General features: G+C 32.6%; 2 protein-coding genes across 4 annotated transcripts in view; both read right to left on the minus strand.

Moving 5' to 3' along the window:
* Positions 1 to 17,436, minus strand: part of LOC120417912 (ankyrin repeat domain-containing protein 29) — a 364,199-nt gene that overhangs the window by 13,534 nt on the left and 333,229 nt on the right. For all 3 annotated transcript variants that reach the window (XR_008211973.1, XM_052707274.1, XM_052707275.1), the window contains exons 5-6: positions 12,145 to 12,243; positions 11,546 to 11,644 (exon numbers count right to left, since the gene is read on the minus strand). Coding sequence is in view for 2 of the 3 variants with exons in the window: in XM_052707274.1 (XP_052563234.1) it covers positions 11,546 to 11,644; positions 12,145 to 12,243 (198 nt within the window). In the remaining variant the exon portion in view is untranslated. The remainder of the gene's footprint in view (positions 1 to 11,545; positions 11,645 to 12,144; positions 12,244 to 17,436) is intronic.
* Positions 1,958 to 3,393, minus strand: LOC120418447 (uncharacterized). Its single transcript, XM_052707277.1, has 2 exons — positions 2,370 to 3,393; positions 1,958 to 2,298 (listed from the first exon to the last, which is right to left on the minus strand). The coding sequence occupies exon 1, from the start codon at positions 3,044 to 3,046 to the stop codon at positions 2,591 to 2,593; it is 456 nt and encodes a 151-aa protein (XP_052563237.1). The 5' UTR covers positions 3,047 to 3,393; the 3' UTR covers positions 1,958 to 2,298; positions 2,370 to 2,590.

Here is a 17,436-nt window from a genome sequence, read left to right on the forward strand (position 1 = left end):
AAGAATTTTTGAATTTGGTAATTTGGGAATTTAAGAAATTGGGAATTTGGGAATTTGAGAATTTAAGAATTTGAGAATTTAGGAATTTAGAAATTTGGGAATTTGGGAATTTAGGAATATGAGAATTAAGGAATTCAGAAATTTGGGAATTGGGGAATTTGGGAATTGGGGAATTTGGGAATCGGGGAATTTGGGGATTTGTTAATTTTGGAATTTGGGAATTTAAGAATTTGTTAATTTGGGAATTTGTGAATTTGGAAATTTGGGAATTTGGAAATCTGGGAATTTAAGAATTTGGGAATTTGAAAATTTGGGAATTGGAGAATCTGGGAATTAGTGAATTTGTTAATTTGGGAAGTTGGGAATTTAAGAATTTGGGAGTTTTGGGAAATTTAGAATTACGGAATTTGGGAATTTGTGAATTTGGAAATTTTGGAATTTGGGAATTTAAGAATTTGAGAATTCGGGAATTGGGAAATTTGTGAATAAATGAATTTGCTTGTGAATTTGTTAATTTGGGAATTTGGGAATATGGGAATTTGGGAATTTAAGAATTTGGGAATTTGGGAATTTAGGAATTTGGGAATTTAAGAATTTTGGAATTTAAGAATTTGGGAATTTAGGAATTTAGGAATTTAGGAATTTAGGAATTTAGGAATTTAGGAATTTAGGAATTTAGGAATTTAGGAATTAAGGAATTTAGGAATTTAGGAATTTAGGAATTTAGGAATTTAGGAATTTAGGAATTTGGGAATTTGAGAATTTGGGTATTTTTAATTTTAGAATTTCAGAATCTTAGAATTTTAGAATTTTAGAATTTTAGAATTTTAGAATTTTAGAATTTTAGAATTTTAGAATTTTAGAATTTCAGAATTTTAGAATTTTAGAATTTTAGAATTTTAGAATTTTAGAATTTTAGAATTTTAGAATTTTAGAATTTTAGAATTTTAGAATTTTAGAATTTTAGAATTTTAGAATTTTAGAATTTTAGAATTTTAGAATTTTAGAATTTTAGAATTTTAGAATTTTAGAATTTTAGAATTTTAGAATTTTAGAATTTTAGAATTTTAGAATTTTAGAATTTTAGAATTTTAGAATTTTAGAATTTTAGAATTTTAGAATTTTAGAATTTTAGAATTTTAAATTTTAGAATTTTAGAATTTTAGAATTTTAGAATTTTAGAATTTTAGAATTTTAGAATTTTAGAATTTTAGAATTTTAGAATTTTAGAATTTTAGAATTTTAAAATTTTAGGATTTTAGAATTTTAGAATTTTAGAATTTTAGAATTTTAGAATTTTAGAATTTTAGAATTTTAGAATTTTAGAATTTTAGAATTTTTGAATTTTTGAATTTTTGAATTTTTGAATTTTTGAATTTTTGAATTTTTGAATTTTTGAATTTTTGAATTTTAGAATTTTAGAATTTTAGAATTTTAGAATTTTAGAATTTTAGAATTTTAGAATTTTAGAATTTTAGAATTTTAGAATTTTAGAATTTTAGAATTTTAGAATTTTAGAATTTTAGAATTTTAGAATTTTAGAATTTTAGAATTTTAGAATTTTAGAATTTTAGAATTTTAGAATTTTAGAATTTTAGAATTTTAGAATTTTAGAATTTTAGAATTTTAGAATTTTAGAATTTTAGAATTTTAGAATTTTAGAATTTTAGAATTTTAGAATTTTTGAATTTTTGAATTTTTGAATTTTTGAATTTTTGAATTTTTGAATTTTTGAATTTTTGAATTTTTGAATTTTTGAATTTTTGAATTTTAGAATTTTAGAATTTTAGAAGTTTAGAATTTTAGAATTTTAGAATTTTAGAATTTTAGAATTTTAGAATTTTAGAATTTTAGAATTTTAGAATTTTAGAATTTTAGAATTTTAGAATTTTAGAATTTTAGAATTTTAGAATTTTAGAATTTTAGAATTTTAGAATTTTAGAATTTTAGAATTTTAGAATTTTAGAATTTTAGAATTTTAGAATTTTAGAATTTTAGAATTTTAGAATTTTAGAATTTTAGAATTTTAGAATTTTAGAATTTTAGAATTTTAGAATTTTAGAATTTTAGAATTTTAGAATTTTAGAATTTTAAAATTTTAGGTGGTAGAGTGTAATGTGGTGTGTGTTTGTGGGTGTTCAGCGCTTTCTGCAGGACCGAAGCTTGACCGCTATCGGCTCCAGGATGCTCGACGGAGTTCGAGTTGGGTTGATGCGTCTTGTCCCGGGCAGCTTTTCTTGCCGTCGTGGTGCAATCTGAGGTGGCTGGAGATCTGGTGGAAGAGGACGGCGTCGCAGCCTGTGGAGGGAGGAAGGTCGATTAGATCGATCGATTACGAGTTTTGGGGAGAATTTGTTTATCAATCTTACCAACTTTCTGAGGGTTTCAACGGCTCGTTGAAGATTTTTTCCCGCTGAAAAAAGAAGGAGGAGGAGGAGGAGGAGGAGGAGGAGGAGGAGGAGGAGGAGGAGGAGGAGGAGGAGGAGGAGGAGGAGGAGGAGGAGGAGGAGGAGGAGGAGGAGGAGGAGGAGGAGGAGGAGGAGGAGGAGGAGGAGGAGGAGGAGGAGGAGGAGGAGAAGAAGAAGAATTGCTACCCAAGTGTCCAACTGAAAACACCGCCAACAAAGTCGTTCCGGACCGAGTCGAAATTCACAAGTGCTTTCGGAAGTGGCAAAATCATCTGTCCGGGAGAAGTCAACGGTCGTTCCGCACCAGCAGCGGCGGCTGATGATTTCTTCTCGCTAAACAACATCTTCTTCCGCATCGGCCGTGGGGCAGAAGGATGAGGAAGAGGTTCCGGCGATGCACTTATTCCGCTGTCCGCCTTCTCGAGTGCGGCCATTAGCAACGGTTCCGTCTTTAATTTCTGAACTGAACCGTACTGGCCCTTTCGATCACTGTTGAGAATCGCGGCTGGCGGTGCGGATCGACCTTTCACTTCTCCCGGGCAGGTGATTTTGCCACTTCCGAAAGCACTTTTTAACTTCGACCCGGTCCGGAACGACTTTCTTGGCGGTGTTAGCAACTGGACACTTCGGCAGCACATGTTGGTGCTTTCATTTAGCACAAAGTACACTTTATTTCACCAACACCCTCGGGAACACCGTGAACTTTTCCGGTCCTCCGGTTACTTCTCCCGAAAACATAAAAAAAAACTTTGAAAATATAAACAAACTGTCACGAGAGCAGAGTTGACGTTTTGAATTGGGCTGCGTTTTGACAGTAGTTACGCGTCGCAAAAGGATGACGGAAAAAGTCGCGTTTTCGAACACAAAAGTTTTCGAAATCGATGAAAATGTTTTCATTTTTGAAAACATTGTAAACGAAACCGAAAACAATCGATGTTATCGATTTTAAAACAATTTGTTGACGGTTTTTCCGACAGGATTTCTATCCGTGTAACTAGTTCAGCTGTTTTGCAATCATTAGCCTAAAAAAAATTGACGAAAACAAAAAAAATGCGAAAAAACCATTTTGCAGTACCGTACATTGAAAATTTTCAAAAATTCAATAGATTTTTTAATAAACCCAACATGCTTAACATGATTCTAAACGCAAGAGAATGCATTTGCATTTTTGTTTTAGCTGATTGCACTTGAAGTTTTTTGTAAAAAAAACTTTTAAAAATATTTGTACCAGCCTTATAATCAGGGTTACCAGAGTCAAAATTTGAAAAATCTGGCAAAGTATCGATTAAAAATCTGGAAAAATCTGGCAGACAAAATTCTCACAAATCTGAATGGGCAAGGTGAGGAAGGAAATAAATTAATTCAAAAGTTTGTAGAATTCACATGGTTTAACTGATTTAATGGCCTCAAAAATGTTTAATTTGCATTTTCTTTAAGAAATATACTTTCTTTTTTATTCTGTTTAAAAAAAATCACAAATTTTAATCAAAAAATTGCTCAAAATGGGCATAAAATAGAAAATCTGGCAAAATCGGTCAATATCTCGTACTGGGAAGGCAAACACTTGACAAATCTTGCATTCCCAGATTTATCTGGCAACCTGGACAACCTGCTCATGAGTTACAAACATTGATTGATAAATAATTATGAAAAGTTGACAAAATTTGATATTGATTTTCAATAATCCAGCTCTTCAACTCGTTTTGTTAGTGTAAGTTATATTTTTATTTTTGAAATATATTTAGACTAATTACTTTTCATTGATTGAAGAAGTGGTTTAAGGGAGGATTAAGGATTAAAACAAAGAACATTAACGGCCACATGATTTATGAATAAACGCTTTTGACAGTAGCAGATTACCTCAGGTTTTAATCTGAGTATCAAAATACCGAAAAATAATATGTTTCACTCAAGGATATCTGAGATCTAACACAAATCTGAAATAACAAAAAAAATTAAGTATTAAGACTATTGCAATTTTTTTTTCAAGTTTAAGATGGTTAAAATGTTGCTATAAAAATGCTATAATGAAATATATGGCTTAGAGTTTAAATTTTTATTTAACATTGTTTAAATATTTAAATTTAATTTTATTATGTTTATTTCTATATTTTTTTTAATGAAATAGGACATTCTAGACATTTTAAATAATTAAATAGTGCACATAATTTCAGAACACTTTTTGCTTCAAAATTTTGAAATTTGTAATTTTGTTTAATTTTTGTTGTTTGACCTCCCTCTTCGACCTTGACCTTAACAGCCTTAAAAAAGTTCAAAAACATAATACAAACTGTTGTATTATTAAAGTTTAAACATTATAAATAAAACATGCTGCCAATTAGGCCTCCATAAAACAAAATAAATAAACATTTATCCATGCTGAACTTTTTATAATAATTTACCAATATTTTTTCAAAGCTGTGCATTTGTAATTTATTTTTGGAATGTTAAATTATCATTAAGCATAGGTGTTCTTAAAACCAAAGTGTTAATTTCGTAATCAATTCAAGGTTATTTATATAATTGTTATTATCCCGCAAAATTTTATGATTAAATTTTTAAATTCAAATAAAAATAGACATTTTTTCATTTGTCAACATAGAATTTGAAATGCAGTTTTTCTGCGATGAGAATTATTTATGCAACATATTTAGTTTATTTTTTTTAAATACCGATGAACAGTACTGCGAAACGTTTTATAGTTAAAATAAATTTATTTGGCCAATACCAACATATTTTGTAAACTAATGATTGCAAAACAACTGTAAAAAAAACATGGCAATATTACATATGGGAAGGGGAACATCTTTTATGTTTAAAAAATGGTGTAATTTTACCACTTTTCTGGTGCAATGTCACTTTTTCAGTCTTAATTGAGGTAAAATTACATCATGAAATAGTTAATATTCAACCTTCCAAAATTACAGCTTCCAAATTAACAAAATTTTTTACTGTGTGTAGCTAAATCCACAGAGCAAAAAAAAGTAGTAATCCAACAGCGTTGAAATGGCCTGAGTGTAAAATAAATTTTGCATTATTCTATGAGATTCTATGTAATATTACACCTAGAAATATGCAACCCATCAGCATGGGAAACCTACTTGACCGAAATGTCAAGCTCATATAGGCGTTTATCCTTTCAATTTTTCATTGGTCTGATGGCCGAGCGGGCTAAGACGCCAGTCATTACTGTTGGTGCTGAGTTTGAAACCCGTCGATCGTCGATCGCAACTTTTTTTTTACAAGAATTGTACATGCAGTGTGTAGTTTTAAGTGTATTTTTTGACGAAGGTGATGTGCATGGTTTTGCTTGCGATTTTACCATCTGATTTTAAGCTGTACATTTAAAAACATATTCCATTCAAAGTTTGATATCTTTTTTTTATTTTTGGCTCCTACCTTCCTCAATTTCAAACAAAGTCGAGGGACAAAAAACGTATTTTTTATCGAAAAACATTAAAAATTTTAAAAACTCTTCCATTTTTCTTTACTCGACTGATTTTTTTTTGGATTCTTGTGGAAGGGGGACGACATAAATTTTGAAAAATATTTGCAACGGCCTTAATAGTAAACATAAGTTCTAAAGCTGCAATTCTTAGTTGGTTCATTTTTCATCTACATATTTTTAAGGTTGACTGCCAACACTGTTCCCAACTCCACCGCCAGCTTGTCACTGACTCCGTTGCGTCAATTTCCACAGAAAATCTGTTCGCAACTTCACCGCACCACCAAGCAACTCTTCACCGTCCACCGTTCACCACGGAAAACGGTAGACTGACTGACTAATATAAACATAATGAAATGAAGATAAATGATGCATGTAGACAATTTAGGTTTAATGGAATTTCTGTTTAATAGGTCGTAAAGAGAGCGATACACACACAACTACGTACAGCATGAAGCTTAAGCTTATGCTCATGCATTCGAGCTGAGTATGTAGTTCATATCAGCGGTGGAAGAAGCAACAGGAGTGATTCTTGGTTGGCAGTACCGGGAATTGTCGAGTTGGGGAAGTGTCCAAGAGTCTTGTTTGGCGCGCGTTTTTTTCCTTCCCCTCCAACCTCCTCCTCATTCGATTATTATTTTGTGTTCAAACCATAAACTGGCAGCTCATAAAGCAAGAAACATATACCTACCTGGGTTGTGACTTTGCGAGGGGCTTGGGACTTGGGGATTGCATATTTTGCCATATTGGGTTTGACCTGAATCCGGACGTGGCGGAAGAATGGGCATACCGACAGAGCGGCTCGACCTGATGGGTTTGGCCCTAGTAAGAGTTGCAGTCAGTCGGGCGGATTAATGCCGAGCATCGACTCTGGAGGTCGAAGTTTGGAACAGAGTTGACTTCTGAGTCAATTTGCGCGATCCCGAGAATAACTGATTTTGAATGGATCCTTTCAATAAACTGTAATTTCATTCATTTTAAAGAAAATAAATCAAAGAATTGATTTCCCAGCATATTTCCCTTAAATCAAATCATCCCACTTTCAGTTTTCATAAACAACCCTGTCAGCGTGTCAGAAGCACTCATGTGACTTTTTCCTCCAATCACCTAGCCAGGCCCCGTTCAAATTTCATCCCAACTCCACACCCGCCAAAGACACAACATCCCAGTTCGAGTCGAAAGGCCACGCACGTGAAGGTGAAAAATCACCGCACTCTTGGATCCATCCAACCACCCACAAGCAGCAACAGCAGCAGAAGAGTGAAAATTACCCTCGGGGATGTTTTGGCGTGTGTGTGGTGTTGTTGTTGTGCGTGGCATGCTGTGATTTTCACCAGGCGGTGGTGGTGAATGTGACGCAAAATTCTGACACGTGCCAACCATCGTCGCGGGTCGAGTCAATCAACAAACCCGGGTAGCTTCCTCTTAGGAGAGGTTAGGTTAGGATGAAGTTTCGAACCCAGCTTGAACTGGTGCTGGCAGGGTGCAATTATTCTACTTGGAAACAATCTTGTTTTTCTTAACATATTTTTTTTTATCAGATTCGCATCTCATGGTTCGGAAATATTCATGTTTTTGCACCGATTTCACGCTTTGTAAACCTACTTTCCTAGGGTTCAAACCCCCACGCCAGCGGGTGTCACGGGGCAAAAAAAAATGTTGGCAAAAACAACGTGGCTGAAATAGAAATAGAAGAAAAAAACAACACGTTTGGTCCAATTCTATCGGGCCGCCGAAGACCCACATAACCTTCGCAGAAATCGAATCCCTTTTCGGGAGAGAGGTGTGTGTGTTTCAAATTCGCGACATGCTTGACTTATGGCCCAACTGCAGTAAAGTTCAAGTCTCCATGGTTTTTGGGTTGGCGTCTGGTGAGGGGTTTAAATATTGTTTTTTTTTTTTCGAAGAATCTTACGGACTGTGATTTTTAACACCAAATCTGCGTTTTAATGGGACACGGGTTGATGGATTTGAGGGTATAAAACCATAAATACCATAAAGAACCAATATAGGATGTACAATGATATAACAACAGTTACTGGAAATAGTTCATCTTTGTATAATATGTAACAAAATCTTATTTTATTTTATTAAAACATATTGCAAGATGCATAAATTTTTTACACTAAAAATAAAATAAAAAGGTGACGCAACAAAATACTAAAAATACTGTCCCCTAATTTTTGATCGAATCGAAGTACAAGTTAAACAGTATGGTATACCATTGGGAACCTAATGTTAGCATATCAGCACAATGACGTTAAATTAAAGCTGTCAATTTTAAGAATATTTTTTTACGTTGTATTCCTATTTTGTTATCTGGGTGAAATTATGCATTATTGTTTTTTTTTTTTTTCATACAAGCCTGCAATCAATTCTGAGGGTTGGTCGTACAAAATGAACATACGAAGGATCGATTTGGTGCCTTCCGCAATGTTTTGCTAAGAAAAAACAGGAACACGAGAAAAACCAAAATTTTTATTGCAATTTTTATCACTAAATATTAAATTCCCAAATACCTTAATTCATTTTTTTTTCATTTTTTTGATGGTTTTTAGGGGAATACGAAAGACATCTTTTGCGCTAGAGTAAAGCATGGTGCATAATTTTGTACCAGAAATAAGAATTTAGGAAAGAATGGTAATTTTGGGGAAAAATCTTGAATATTTTCGAACAAAATTTCAAAAATCGTTTTTTGATGCAAATCAAATTTGCTACAGAAAACAAATTCCCTTTTTTACATGTAGACTGTTTTCAAATAATAGTTGCTCCACTGCATTTTTTCAATTAGTTTTTTGTAATTTCAAAATATTTTATGAAAGAAAAACATCCTTGCTTAAAATATTTCGGAAAAGCCGAGAAAATTGACTACAATATTCTTTTTTGAGATTGATGATCGGACTGCTGGTTGCAAAGAAACAGTTTAAATTATGTAAAATTGAGTTTGCTCAGTGTCACCTAATTAGCTGTCATTTTGCAACTTAAGATATCTCAAAAACAACTTTGTTGATTTTCTATATTAAAAAATGAATCATTCGTGAAAATCTCAGAAATTTAAAAATCTAGCTCAACATTTAAAAAAAGCCAAAAATACGTGTTATTACCCCTCTGGAAAAGATAATATTGATTATATAAAATCACAATTGTTTTCATTGTAATGTTTGAAAATCGAACAAATAGCTTCCGAGATATCTTAAGTTGAAAATGACTCTGAGAAAAACTCATTTTTACACAATTCAAACATGAAGGGGCCAATTAACAATGTCAAAAAAAGAATGTTGAAGGAAATTTTCTCAGTTTAAGCTTAAAATGGTACACTAAAAAAATTAAAAAAAATTTACATTCGTTTTAGATTGCCTATTCGGTTTTATATCTAAAAAAGTCTTTTGATTTTTTTCAAGTGCATTCGTATTTTCCAAAACATTTTTTTTTTGCAAAAAACAAAATATATCTCCAGTAAAAGATTTTGCACCATCCTTAATACCTTTTTTAGTCCCCTGGAGCGGAAAAAATCGAAATTAAAACAAGCAACATAGGGCGACACTCTGCCAAATTACACTGAGCAATTCTCTGAGATTTCGGCCATTCGATTTTTGTTTTGTATTTTTTAATCCGGCTGGAACTTCTTTTGGTGCCTTCGGTATATCCAAAGAAGCCATGTTGCATCATCATACACTGAAAAAATATGATACACGGTAAAATTTCTTTTGGTTATTTTTAATTTCACTTTTTATCGCTAAAACTTAATTTGCAGAAAATAAACAATTTTTGATTTTTTTTATTTTCTGATCTGTTTAAGGTGAAATCAAATGCCAATTTTTCAGAATTTTGAGATCGGGCGTTATGAAATTTTGAATCAATAACATTTTTTTTCTTCAAAAAATCGAAACACTGGTCGCAAAAACTTATCAACTTCATTTTTCGATGTACAATCAAATTTGAAATTACTTCAGTGAAATTTTCATAAAGTGCACCGTTTACAATTTATAGCCATTTTTAATTTAAAAACAGGAAAATTGATGTTTTATAAGTCTCACCAAAAACCCCACCATTTTCTAATGTCGATATCTCAGCAACTAATGGCCCGATTTGCAATGTTAATTATGAAACATTCGTGAAATTTTCTGATCTTTTCGAAAAAAATATTTTCAAATGTTTTAAATCAAGACTCACATTTCAAAAGGGCCAAACATTCAATTTTATGCCCTTTTGAAATGTTATTCTTGATTTTTAAAATTTAAAAATATTTTTTTCGAAAAGATCAGAACATTTAACGGTACTGATTCAAAAATTCATAACTCGGTCAAAGATTTTTTGTCCATTCTTGAAATTTCAGAAAAGTTGGCATTTGATGTCCCATAATACATATCAGAAAACGAAAATAAATCGTTTTTTTTGCAAATCAAACTTTAGTGACAAACAGTTAGAATCACCAAATTTTGTTATACCTTGTTGCATTTCTTCAGCTTAGCGCTTATCTATACCTACAACTTTGCCAAAGACACCAAATCGATCAAAATTCCTTCAAAAGAAACCAATTTTAGAATTTTCATACATCATTTTTGTATGGCCTGCTGTATGGAAAAGTATATGGACAAACTAACGATGCAAAATGGCTTCTTTGGGCATACCAAAGGCACCAAAAAAGTTTCAGCTGGATTATTGCTCCTCTTCAATTTTCGTGAAATTTTGCTCCAACGGGGTAATTTTGGTCCATGATAACGAATCCGAGGTTCATTTATTGATATTTCGAGATAGAGGGGCGGAACAACTCCTTTCATTTTTAAGGATTTTTACTAAAACACGTTTTCAGTTATTTTTAGTTCAAAACCGTGAGGAGGTTACCATTTGGTGTCAAATGAATTTTTGTATAAAATTGGACGCCAGATTTTATGGCGTACTCAAAATTCGGGAAAAGAATATCGTTGCTATTTACCGTTACACAACTGTCAAAAAACTTGAGACATGTCATTTTATGGGAAATCAAATGTTTATTTTTTTCGAACCTGCAACAACCTAGGGAGTTAGTTTTATTATTTAGGATAAAAGAAATCATTTTTAAATAACGTGTTTTTTGAAACTAAATATGGTTACTTTTTAGAGTGTACCAATGTTCTACACGGTTGTAGAGAAGAAAAAAACATGTTGATATCTAAACATAAGAGATTTGCATTTGTTTTTCACAAGGAATCAGAATTTTACGCAAAAATTTTGTGAAAAAGTGAATTATTGAATTGTTTCCAAAAATACTTGGATTTGGATTTAGTTCCGAGTATCCAATTTCAAAGTCCACGTAATTGAGGACTAATAAAAGATCTTAAGTCTTTATCAATCTCGTCTGACATTCCAAATAAATATTCGCGAGGTTTATGGAAGGCTCCATAAGTTCTTCTCAGGATTAAAGAAAATTTTGATTAAGTCGCAACAGTTAGGGTTGCATTTTGGGATCTTTTCAAACGTTGTCGATATTTAAAACCGTCCTACTTAATATTCTGAAATCCAATAACTTACTCCCACATCAACCATCAAGTCCAGTAACCCAGGATATCCCGTTCCAAAAACACCCCCCCGGGAACAACTTCAGATTGTGTAAGTTAACTCCCCGTCGCACTCGCTTCTTCGCGCCAACGGGTTCGCTAAATCGTCATAATAAAATGTGAAATAATGAAAAACTAATTATAAAAATACTCACCTTCATGCAGGCATGAACGTTCGCCCCGTAGCTCAGCAACTCGCTAACCATGCTGTCGTGTCCACCCTGACAGGCCACGAACAGTGGCGTCCCACCGTCCTGGGGCAGGGATCACAAGTCGACACATTTACAATAGAGTCGGTGCCATTGGATCCGACGGGGGTTGGAGAAAAAAAAATGAGGAAGAAAGCGAAAGGATTTAATTAAAAAATATTCATATACACGTTACACACAGAGCAACTGGAAAAAAGGATCGTGCGAGCAGTGATGGCAAATATTAATGAAGATAAGATAGAGTTAGTCTGAAAATTTCACAGCTCTGATTTCCACAACTCAATTCATTACCGATGGGTTCAAGACAGAGGAAAAAAATAGCAAAATCTCAAACTCTGCTGGGGGGCATTCGCTGCTCGCCGAAGCAATCTTTGAAATTAATAATGTGATTGCCAGCAAGGATTTTCTCCTGTTCTAGGTCCGGTCCCAACCGGCCTGCCAGTAAGAAACGAAAAATTCAAAGAATGTTTTCCCCTTTGGCACCCGGAAATTGAAAAGTAAGAAAGGATGCGGGAAGGTGTCCAACGAGCTAGGAGTTTACTTACCACCGAGGAACAGTCCACCGGTGCGCCGGCTTTCAGCAGTATCCTGGCGACGTCCACGAAGCCGCCCTGGGCGGCGAAAAATAGGGCCGTCGTTCCGGTCTGCGGGAAAAGTGAGGAAAGGTAAGAAACGGGGTGAGAAAAATTGTCAGTACTTCAAGAAGAATTTTATTTTCGAGATGGAATGTGTTGCTAGTGGTGAAAAAATATTTGTTCATATGGCTTTTTGTTTAAATTTGGAAACAGTTGAGGGGTTACATACATGTGGAAAATCACATAATTTCATATTACGGAAAATTTATTAAATCAACTTAAACATGATTTTAAATCACTCCTGAAAGCTTCCTGAAAATATTTCATGATTAAACTGAGTAAGATAAGATAGTAAGATTTAAGCTGAAAATTTTGCCATGCACCGAGTTGATTTACGGGTGCCACGATATCTCGAGATGGGATAACCCAAATTTGCTGAAATTTGGAGTGAAGACTCGCAAGACATATTCCGTGTGTATGACGAAGGCCGATTTTAAAAATTAAATTAAAAAACTGACAATTTTTAATATAAAAAACAAAAAAATATTTTTAACTTTTTTTTTAAATAACCTTTTTGAAAATCGGCCTTCGTCATGCACACGGGACTACTTTAGTGAGTCTTCACCAAAATTTTGAGCCGATTTGGTCAAAGCAGTGTTGAGATATCATGGCGCCGATTTTTTTTGAAAATGCTAACTTCATATAGCTGTATTTCGGCAATGATAAAACCAAATGTCTTCAAATTCATTTTGATGAATGTTGAAAATGTATATTTTGATGTCCTGCAGACAGATAAAAATAAAGATTAAGTTTTTGCTCCAACCAGGTTAGCACAATTTGTTATAGTCAGAAAACATTTATTACAAGGTTCCAAATTGTGCCATGTAGTCAGAACTATATTTCCGTTTACTAATGTTATTGTACCTTAATGTATACCGTAAACTGGGGTCAATCGGGACACATGGGGCGAATTGGGACAGCAGTTTTAACCATGTTGCGGCAAAATATTTTGATTTTTCTGGTTGGTTTCGGTTAGAACAAACTCAGACCAACAAAATGTGTACATTCATTTCCAAATTTAAAAAAATTAAGTGCTCTAAAAACTGCTGTCCCTATTCAGACTGAATTCCCGATTCGCCCCAGAGTACGTTACTGAAAAAAGTGAATGAAACGAGTAAAATTTACCTAATTTTCAACAGTGAAGTGTCTATTTTCTCTGACGATATTGAAAACCTATAAAGATTTGTTTTAAATATAATTTGAATGCAAAATTCAGAATCGCAATGACCTTCAAAAACATTATTATTAACCCGCTGCAACCCAATTATTTTGATCTTTAAAAAGCATTGGAAAGAACTCTTAAAATTTGAGAAAATTCTATTGGTGTAAGTTTGACTTGTTTTATGTGACTTTACCGATGTTTTCAAAAATGTATGCCTCTGTATCGCCTCTGTGCATTTTTCAAAATTTAAATGATAATAATGCCATTCTATAGCAGAAAATGAGAAAATCAAGCAAAAACTTAAAAAAGTGGCAGTAAAATCATGAAAATATTAGAAAGGAAACATGTAATGATAGGAGAATCGGCCAAAAAGTACCTAATACAAACATAAAAATAAAAAAGAAAAAGAAAAAGAAAAAGAAAAAAGAAAAAAGAAAAAAGGAAAAAGAAAAAAGAAAACAGAAAAAAGAAAAAAAAAGAAAAAAAAAGAAAAGTTTTTCTTAGAACAAAAGTTACACAAAATGACCTCCTGAAAAAGAGAAAAATATTTTTTTTTTTTTGAAAAATTAAATTTAACTTGTGAAGGGTAAACTCAGCAAGTATTATGTTTCTTTTTTGTTCAGATTGACCCTTATCAAAAGTTGCTTTTTTTCTAGTCTTATTATTTAAAACGAAAATGTTATTATTTTGATATTTGACAATCATTGACTGCCAAACCACAATTGATTGCAACACATTTTTTGATGATGTTGAAAAGCATGATTAATTTTCACTAAATACGTTTTTTCAACTCAAATGTAAATATTTTCTTACACAGAGAATAATAAGTTCTAAAATTTGTGAACTAGCGTTAATGAAAATAGGAACCACGAATAAAGTGTTATTTTTTCCATTATAGGCATCAAGTTACGCAATATTTTGAGATATTTTAGTTAATTTTGAAATACTAATTTAAAAAAATACCATTTTAGAAAATCAATTTTTAACAATAAAATGTGAAATAATTGACAGGATTTTTTGACATGTTAAAAAAAATTACACATACTTTTTGAAAAAATAGAGAATTTTTCTAAATTATTTCGGGTTTGTTGATAAAATTATTGTCATTCGATAACGATAGTTCTATCGTACTCATATCGATTATCATTTTTTTTAGATACAGAAATATATTTTTTATTTTAGAAATTCAATATACATAAAATTTCTTTTAAAAACTTTGAAATCGTCCTTAAAGACCATCCATAAACCAGGTAGAAACTTTTTTTGAAATCTCACCCCTCCCTGATCTCTCCCTCTCATAACCCTGACTCAAGGCGGTTTCAAAAACACTCAAAAATCAAAAACTGGAAATTTGGTTTATTGGACCTTTTCAAAAAAAAAACTGTAGAATTGTCCATACAACAAAAAATCTTCTTCGTAAGGAGCGTGGACAATCGACAAACCCCTTCCCCCTGTCACAAATTAACCATGTAGTTTATGAATGGCCCCTTAACACCTGAAATTTTAAAATATCTACGAGGCCCTCAATCGTGGCGCGGTGGTTAGCGGCTTCGGCTGCCGATCCCTAAGTTGCTATGGGGCGCGGGTTCGATTCCCGCATTATCCTTCTGGCCTTCTATCGGATGGGGAAGTAAAACGTTGGTCCATTTGCGTAAAAGAGGTTTTGGGTGACTCACCACACATAACCTTTGGACGCCTAGAAATGAGCAGAAACTTGCAACAGAGCCCACAAAAGACTCGGGGGTCGTTAAAGTGGATTACTTTGCTTTTTTATGTGTTTGAGCCATCTGAAATTTGAAGGTTGTTTTTTTGTATTGAGAATAATATTATTGGAATGTTAAAACATTAAAATTATATAAGTGAGTTTTATCCACAGATAATTGTCAAACATAAAATTGTGAATTTAAGTTTTAAAATTAAAATTATATTTTTGCAATTCCGTCGTGAAACTACTTACTTTTCCTGTCATTCTTGAACGACGAAATAGCCTACTTTTCTGTACCAAAAATAACAGAAACGAATAGCAACACTTTTCAAAATAAATGCTGAAAAGTTCTACTTTTCAGCACTGAAATGGGTGCTGAAAAGTTGAACTTTTCAGCACTTGTTTCGAAAAGTAACACTTTTCAACATTTTTTTGATTTAAACGATTTATTGACAAAATACATGAAATTTCGACTTAAAATTTCACTCAATGGGTATTTTTCGAAATTGCAAAAAATGTTGTATGGAACTCGTTGCAAAACTTGATTTTTTCAGCACTCGTCGTATTTATCCAACTCGGTGAACCTCGTTGGATAAATGTACGACTCGTGCTGAAAAAATCCTCTTTTTGCAACTTGTTGCATAAACTACTATTTTAATCTATATTCAAATTTTACGACATTTCTGAAACTTCTTGATTTTGAAAAAGATTTTTCAATATTTTTTTGATTTGCCGAAAAAATTGAGAACAATAAAAAAAGAATTCGAAATTAAATTAAAAGCCAATTCAATGATATTTAAAAATAAAAAGGAAAATAAAGCATTGAAAAAATATTTTGCACGCCACTGGTAAAATTTTATTGAAAAACTGTTCCTTCACGTGTTTTCATCTACTCAAAATGATATTTTTGTACCTTTTTGTAAGCATAGGATTGTTCAATTATAATTTAAGTAAAATTACACAACTACAAATTTGGGGCCATTCAAAAAATGAATAAGTTATCATCCATAAAGTATGTCACGCTAAAATCGACCGAAATTAACCCTCCCTCCCCCCTATGTTACACTTTGTCACGCTCGCTCGCGAAGGGGGGTTGCTTCGAAAAGTATATCGCATTCTGTTGACTCCCCCCCTCCATATTGATTTTTTGAATAATTATTACATGATTTATAAATAGGATTATTTATATATTCGGAGTTCAATCAAGAAAGTTTTTAATTTTACAGGTTGTGTAAAGATTTTTATTTTGTTTAATGTTGTAGTGATAGAAATCAACATCAACATTTTTTTTTTTTTTGAAAATCTAATGATTTAAGCATATTTAATCTATCATCGAAAACTCTGTTTCTTAAAGCCTTGTGTCGTGTTTGATTTTTTCTTATATAAAAAAAGAAAAACTTTTTTATATATATTCTTTGATTGAATTTTCAGTATTCAGGAAATAGTCTAGCGTGACGTTACGGTCTCACCCCCCCCCCCCTTCTTCCCCTTGTAACACTTTGTCACGCTTGCGAACCCCCCCCCCCCCCTACCCCCCCCTAGAGCGTGACGTACTTTTTGGATGACGTCTAACTTAATATGACAAAAATAATATTATGCTAAATTGTGTCAAAACTGCATTTATAAATTATCATGTTAAATTAACAATTACAACATTTAGCATTCGTAAATAAAGGTTGCAAATTGATTTAATAACTTTTTATGAGAAGTACAAAAAAAAAGTGAGATATTAAATTTACTTTTTCTTTGATTATGTTTGTTCCTTTCAGCATGTTGTGTTTTTTTTAATTTACTTTATTCATGGATCCATAACATCATTTATTGGAAAATCACTAATAATTTGTAACAAAAAAGATTGGAATGTTCACAAGAAAAAATCGAATCATGAAAGATCAAGGACATCTTCAAAATGCCTCCAAACAAGTGAATTAAATCATTTTGCGCTAATGTTATTGTAACGACACATAAGTACCGTTCTCCTTTGTTCAAAAGATTTCGCTTCCCCTCAAAACCACCCATGCTACGCAATCTGAAAAAAACACCCAAAAAAACGCAACCGCTCCAACTCAAGTGGTGCTTACCTACTCGAGCAACTGTAGCTAATTTAGTCAATTTTGGGAAAGAGATTTTACCCCACCCAACAAAAAAGAAGAAGAAAAAAAACAAGCACAAGTTGAACGCAAACAGCAAATTTCGCCACAACTTCGTGTAAATGCGCCAGGTAAGAGAAGCCCACCACCATTAGCAAGTGCATTTTCACGAAAACTCCCAAAATGCTGCTGACTTTTGCCATTTCCGCCGTTTTTTTTTTTGCGGGGCGGCTAAATAGTGGTAC

Source organism: Culex pipiens, chromosome 2, assembly GCF_016801865.2.
Source record: "Culex pipiens pallens isolate TS chromosome 2, TS_CPP_V2, whole genome shotgun sequence".
NCBI classification, from domain to species: domain Eukaryota; kingdom Metazoa; phylum Arthropoda; class Insecta; order Diptera; family Culicidae; genus Culex; species Culex pipiens.

Coding starts and splice junctions, on each gene's coding strand:
- LOC120418447 (XM_052707277.1), bottom strand. CDS start 3,046: ATGTGCTGCCGAAGTGTCCAGTTGCTAACACCGCCAAGAAAGTCGTTC.